At 44.2% G+C, this 7,289-nt stretch overlaps 1 protein-coding gene across 1 annotated transcript; it reads right to left on the bottom strand.

Moving 5' to 3' along the window:
* Positions 1–2,474: 2,474 nt before the first annotated feature.
* MELLADRAFT_89318 (uncharacterized protein) lies at positions 2,475–3,663 on the bottom strand (the record flags this gene model as incomplete). The annotated part of the gene is made up of 5 exons (XM_007404401.1): positions 2,475–2,908; positions 2,982–3,086; positions 3,160–3,177; positions 3,277–3,326; positions 3,392–3,663. The coding sequence occupies 5 exons, from the start codon at positions 3,661–3,663 to the stop codon at positions 2,475–2,477; spliced, it is 879 nt and encodes a 292-aa protein (XP_007404463.1).
* Between the last annotated feature and the right edge of the window lie 3,626 nt (positions 3,664–7,289).

Here is a 7,289-nt window from a genome sequence, read left to right as displayed (position 1 = left end):
CTTTCTCTCGCCACAGACTGTGCTATGAAGAAGAAATGAAAGCGCACCCCAAAACACAAGGCACCCACCTTGCCTGCTCACCCTCCGAAGCCAGTTTCAACAATTAACAGCGTAACTGACCTCTCCGAGCCCTCCCCTACATCTCAACCTCAGGCTCGATCATCACCACCTGCTACACTTACGCCTGAGGCCCCAGATATGCGATCTACCAGGACTTGTTACCTTGAACCCCCATCACAACCAGTCAAACCAATGTCAATCACCATCGCGTCACCTCCACATCGAGTACTATCTGTGTCAAATCCTACAATTGAAATAGGAATCCCGAAGGCACCAAAAGACTGCTCGCATCACCAAGAACGATTGGTCGATTATGATTCTGAGCCTGTAGATTATGATTCCGAGCCTGTAGAAGACAGTTTGGTAAGTAGTCTCCACCAAATGCTACCAAAGTTGAGGTTTCCGCTTATCAACTCATGGACTAAATCAATCACATTCTTCCTCATCTCTCTGCCTAGCCTTCGCCTACCCTCTATCCAACAAACTCATCGCCCAAAGCGAACTCATCGCACGAGGTGAGCTATGAGTCCCATCCATTTAGCCATGTTCATTCGACTTCTAACCAAAGATCCTCATCAGCTCTTATGTAGAGTCAACAATATACAGTCGACTCTACATAATATTTCGCCAGACATTGTACCGCAGCGATCACCCACACCAGTTAATGGAGATGAAGGGGATGAAGGGGATGGAAGCTTTCAAATCGAGGCTTTGTTACCATGTGCTTCACACGTCCCTCACAACAATGAAGTAACACAAGATGGAAAAATTCCAATTTCCGCGGGACCAGCACCACAACCACCGTCAAAAGTAAGTCTACTTTGGATTGATTCTTGAATTTCCATCGTGATTACCGCTGGTGGTGGCTTACAAACATTGGCACTCACATCATTCACTCAGAACAAGAAGAAGCCAAGACCGCATACTTTAACCGCGTCCACTTTGGTTAAAGAGAACCTTCGAAGGTCCACTAGGCACCAAGAGGTCCAACCCGTCTCAATCAATGGTGCTCGACGTTCCACACGTAACCACCCCTCTAAAAATGTGTGTACGTGTCCCATGTCAAGCTTCCTGTATTACCTCAAGAAGATTTTTGATGCGACTTTTCAATCATCTAGGAAATCATCCAGGACAATCGTGTGCCTCATTGGCTGCTTGAATACGTACAGTCGGTGTCTGACCCACTTGGTGATGGCCACTGTGGATACCGTGCAATTGCCATAAGTCTAGGGCGAGCTGAAGATGAATGGACGTTGGTACGCGAAGAACTGATCACTGAGCTTGAGTCAAAAATTGATTTCTATGAGTCACATTTCCAAGCGCGAAAGCGTGGGGATGGTGGGGTAGCTGAGCACATTTCCGTCATCAGAACACAAAGGGAAAAGGTGTTGGACACCCCTAAACTCTGGCTCGATTCCGCTCAGATGTTATATATAATCGCCACCACATATCAGCGGCTTTTCTGTGTATACAGTAAAGGCAATAATTCTAATTTTTCAGCACTGCCTCTGTATGGTCGACCGACTCAAACTCCTCCCATTTTTCTCTGTTACGATCACGAAGGTTCTCATTTCTTGTCCCTCTCTCTCATCTCCTCTCAGTCTGTCCCTATTCCTAAACCATGGCAAGAATGGTACGAACTTGCCTCGTTGGACGCGGCCGAATGGGATTCTAGGTATGATACTCAATTCATGAGGTATACCCAATGCATCCGCCCCTTGTTTGTCGCAGAATACCCATGGTTGTATGAGCCCCATGAACCTTTGGAAATTTCAGATTCAGATTAGCTCACTTGTATAGTATGTATCTCATGAATGTTGTAATTTGCCCGTCACATTTCCCCCTTGTAAAAATTGTAATGCAAAACCTAGCTCTGTGGATTTCTACATCATCGTAAAAATCAATCATCCATCGATGAAGGTGATATCATCATTTGAAAAACACACAATGCAAAAAAAATCGAAGGAATTTTCATTTACAATGTTACAATACAACAAGTGAATAAATATTCTGCGATTGAAACTTATACATGATTCATGAGAAGTCAAATGACACTTTTCGTAAAATATTTCAACTTCGGAGATGTTCCTAATCTCTTAATATCTCATTTCCATTCATGTCATACCGTTGATTGTAAAAATTGTCTTCCTCATACTCATAGGGGTCCGGCTCCTCGGCTACAACTGGGCGCTTCAATTTTAACCACTCTTCATTTACCCAGGCGAAAACCGTTCTCCACCCATGTTGCAGTGCTAAATCAATGCAGCCTGGTAGATACTGGCGAGTATCTACCACCTCATCATTCAATTCCCCCCAGTTCTTCCACAACTTGCAGGTCCTTTCAGCTACAATCTTGTAAAGCGCTGACAACCTAGTCTTTTCTGTGGAATCTTCCACTGCAAAGATCCAAGGTATCAGTGATTAAAGTAGTCATCAATCACAACCGATTCTGATATAAAGGGTGTAATTCCTTGTTCTAAAGCACTCTTCAATGACTTGATGCGGCGGTGATACTCTATTGCCCACCCCATCATATGGCGACTTTCACGCGCAATTCGACGCAGCTCCTCTAGAGCTCCCCTCCGGGCCAAGTAGGCATCGATACCTCGCCTGTTTCGCTCTGCTTCCGGCTCATTCCCCGGTTCTACTTCATTCTCTCCTCGATTCCAAAATGGATCATCAACATCCATGGCCTCAACTGTTTCAAAGTCCGGCAGCTCCACGCGTGGACGTGTGCGGTAATTGGTATGGTATTTTTGAACCCGACGACTATACGTGTTGTACTTATTGCGGAGGTCTTTTGCTCGATTGCTGCAAACCTTCACCATGTGCTGTTGCTGTCTGGTACCTGGATTGTACGAAAAGAGTAACAGGTATCAGTGTGAAATTTTATGATCCTATAGATCATATCAATCACCCACCTGTGTTGCGATGCCGTCGTAGTCGCGCTTCGATCACGCCAACTCTAGCTTCATACATCTTTGCCCGTGCAACAGATATTGCTAGGATCGCAGTGGTTTGTTGGGCTGCCAATCAAAACCGCAATCAACATCTCATCATCCTAAGTTACACTGATAATAGCCCACAAGCACGACGTACAATTGACACCCAACATATCTCAATATTCATTTCCCCCAAGTTCGTTTGCAATTATTTCGATGCGTTCTTCGAAATTAACTACCGTTCCTGGGAGAGCTAGCAGCTCATTGCGCTCACCTTGAGTTCGTGCTTGTCTTCGTTTCTTTTGCAATGTCTCTAGTTGGGCGCTTCGTGACATTATTTCATAAATATAAGCAGAAATTATTGTAATAACTGGCAAAGCCCAACTTACAGAGCAATGTGAAGTCCTTCCTCCAACGTCAGTAAAACGCTGATCTTATCCCGTTTCTCCTTATTAGTTTCCTCAATGACGTCCAGCTGACGAGCTCGTTGGGCCATCCACTGGCCCAAAAAATAGGCCGCGTCGCGGCCAGGGCACCCATCACCTGGTAATGATAGCGTCCTGAGTGTAGCTTCGGCTTCCTCAAGGCGCTTCCTGGCCTCTGTCTTCTTTCGCCGCAGATGTTTCACTTTAATAAGACAATCTCTGTCATTAAGTTGCATATTTCGGATAAGTTGATAATAATAACAATTGGATAACCAACGTACCGGCTTCATGCCGAAGCTGAGCATTAGCATGTGATGACCGAAAATCTATCGCATTGACCCGGTGTTGTGGGGTCGCATATCTCAGTGGGGCCACAAGAGGACTGAGGCCGGACCACACCCTCTCACTTCCTTCGCCATCTGAGAGGCCCCATCCTACGTTGAGCCTAGGATTCCAGCGCAGCTGGCAAGACCACCTATGCACATACGCGTGGAATACGCTTGTGCCAAATCGGATTCGACCACCTAGCCGATCCTCTTCAAACATTCCACGCTTCAAACATTACAGACATTGACCTCAGTAAAACAATCTGAAAGGTAGAACCAAACACTCACTTTTTCGATTCCGGCTTGCATTGTACAGCCAATGTCGTACAAGATACCTATTCTTCTAGGTATCTCTCCATGATTGCGCGTCAAGTTTAGAATCCACTCGATCAAAGAGTAGCTGTAGTGAAGCCTGAAAGATTGGTTTGGAACGGCGACCTATTCTTTAAGATCCATAGAATCATTCAAAATTGATTAGGACGACTCACTTCTCACCGCTTTGCACAATATCAGCGAATCGCAGAGAATGGTCATGACGGCATACCATCCCCATAAGGCCAGTTTCATCACAGCCTCCCCAATGACCTTTACCACGAGTATTGTTGGCTGCCGTATGTTGAACGGCGCAAGCTTGCTACACACGAGTTTCAAGTAAAGGCCATGTCAGCTACCTGTAGTTTAACCCTTAGTGGCCACAAAAGCGACTTACAAAGTCATTTTCAGGTACTCCTGCCAGTCGTGCACACATCTGGTTGACTTTATCATCCGGAAGGAAAAGGGGAGGCATCTTGGTAGGTTTTTTTGCAGATTTGGTCCCGGCCGCTTTATGACGGCGATGCTGAAAGTTTCCATCCATACAGACCACTATGTCGGGTTCCAATGGATCCCCCTCGTCCTCATCCTGGAGAGGTGGGCCAAAACAGCGTGGACAATTGACGGCGACCTTGTCCAGAGGCGTGAGGTTGAGTGCTGCATCCAAGACAGATTTGGTCATGGTGAGCATTTCACGATAGGCATCAACCGCCCAGTACATCGGGGTGTGCCATCTGCGAGGCTACATTAACAGCATGTTAGCTTGCCACCTTCCATACCAATCGAGTCATTGATCTTACCTGTTGATTCTTAGTAAGAATCAGGGCACTGAACGCATCCAGGAATTTGTCAAGGGCGCGAACAAATGGGCCGATTCGGATAGTACAGAACTTCCATAATATATGGTAGAACCTCAAAAGGCGGATGGAGAAGGCGGTCTGAGGATATATAGGGGAACCACCGATGTATCCCATGAGAATGAGCCGAGTCTGATCGTTTTCCTGACATCCACAAAACCGGATGCGAGCCTTACAACGGGCTTCATTAATGAACAAGAATCATTACTTTGCTGAGCTGAAATGGATCATTTGGAGGTCTGGATATACTTACCAAATATGTCAACCAAATCAACCTCTCTGTCGCGCAATAGACCGCCCTGACATTGGCATATCGGCTTGTGATCAAAGTCCCACGTCGCCGGATTTCCCCAATCATTCGTCTTCAAAGCACAGGCAAGATAAGCACCAAACATTTCTTTGGCTGCCTGGGCCAGTCGAAGATCTCGCGCTTGTCTTTCTTTTTCCAGTCGTTCTTCAATAATTTCGTCAATGAACTCAGGTCGGTCATTGTCATGCGGTTCTTCGTCTTGCTGATCAACCATAGGTCCGTATAGATGGTTGCCCTCCAGATCATTACCAGGTTCACGATTAATGTTGGATGTTGAAGCCGCCTGCTGGTTCCGCGTGATGACCGCCTTTTTCATCTTTTCAAAATGTTTTTTCTGTAGATCGGTTTTTCCCGTCTGAGCCCAGTATGGTCTTTGGGGACGGAAAGGTTGGTGTCGGCCTTCAAATTTTGGCATGATGGCACTGGCGTAGCGCTGAAGTCTGAGAACGGTGATTTCTGAGATAACCGGCGGTCTTAAATTGGGAATTCCAGTTGAGTGAGGTTTGTGGATGGACACCTCACTCAACTGGAATTGCTGAGAGTTGGATATCACTATGTGAAATGCACGTGTAATATCGTCTTTTTCGGTAACTTACACGTGTAATCTGACCAAGAATTGTAGGCCAGTTTTAATTTAACATTGCATTTACAATGTGAAGTTGGAGAGCTATGGAGAAAAGTCATCAATGGAAAATGTCCAGCATGTGACAAAGCATGTTTAACAAAAGAGCATTTGCCCCAATCACATCATCATCATTGTGTTTGTGTGATTTTTGTACCTGGGCGGCATAAAAAAGTACACATTTTGAGAATCACCTAGCTTTTACAATGTGAAGATGGAGAGATATGGAGAAAAGTCATCAATGGAAAATGTCCAGCATGTGACAAAGCATGTTTAACAAAAGAGCATTTGCCCCAATCACATCATCATCATTGTGTTTGTGTGATTTTTGTACCTGGGCGGCATAAAAAAGTACACATTTTGAGAATCACCTAGCTTTTACAATGTGAAGATGGAGAGATATGGAAAAAAGTCAATAATGGAAAATGTCCAGCATGTGACAAAGCATGTTTAACAAAGGAGCATTTGCCCAAATCTCATCATCATCATTGTGTTTGTGTAATATTTGTACCTGGGCGGCATAAAAAAGTACACATTTTGAGAATCACCTAGCTTTTACAATGTGAAGATGGAGAGATATGGAAAAAAGTCATTAATGGAAAATGTCCAGCATGTGACAAAGCATGTTTAACCAAGGAGCATTTGCCCAAATCTCATCATCATCATTGTGTTTGTGTAATATTTGTACCTGGGCGGCATAAAAAAGTACACATTTTGAGAATCACCTAGCTTTTGCAATGTGAAGATGGAGAGATATGGAAAAAAGTCATTAATGGAAAATGTCCAGCATGTGACAAAGCATGTTTAACAAAGGAGCATTTGCCCAAATCTCATCATCATCATTGTGTTTGTGTGATTTCTGTGCTACATTTTGCATGATATTGGTTGTAGAGGGTTTGACAACAAATATCCCCCTACTCATGTTGTTAAGACCAGTATGCACCTTGTCCACCTGGATAAATATATCAATCACAATGAACATGTTGCAATTTGGCTTAATGATTCTTTGTTATTCATGATCTTCTACACTCACTGCAGAGATTGTTCACTAAAGTCCTTGTTGGGTTTGTGTGATTTCTGTGCTACATTTTGCATGATATTGGTTGTAGAGGTTTTGACAACATATCTCCCCCTAATCTTGTTGTTGAGACCAGTTTGCACCTTGTCCACGTGGATAAAGTTATCAAACACAATGAACATGTTGCAATTTGGCTTAAATATTCTTTGATATTCATGATCTTCTACACTCACTGCAGAGATTGTTCACTAAAGTCCTTTGGTCTTGTCACTGCGTGTTCCCCAGGGTAATGCTCATCTAACCTGATTCCCAGAATTAACATCTGGGAATCACACGTCTAAAGCAATTATCATTCCTTTCATAGGTGTTACATGACTTGGTATTTGTATAACAATGCAAGCGTAACCATACATCAAT

Source organism: Melampsora larici-populina, assembly GCF_000204055.1.
Source record: "Melampsora larici-populina 98AG31 unplaced genomic scaffold MELLAscaffold_2, whole genome shotgun sequence".
NCBI lineage: Eukaryota > Fungi > Basidiomycota > Pucciniomycetes > Pucciniales > Melampsoraceae > Melampsora > Melampsora laricis-populina.
Note: the sequence above shows the minus strand (reverse complement) of the source record. Positions and strands in the feature narration are given on the sequence as shown.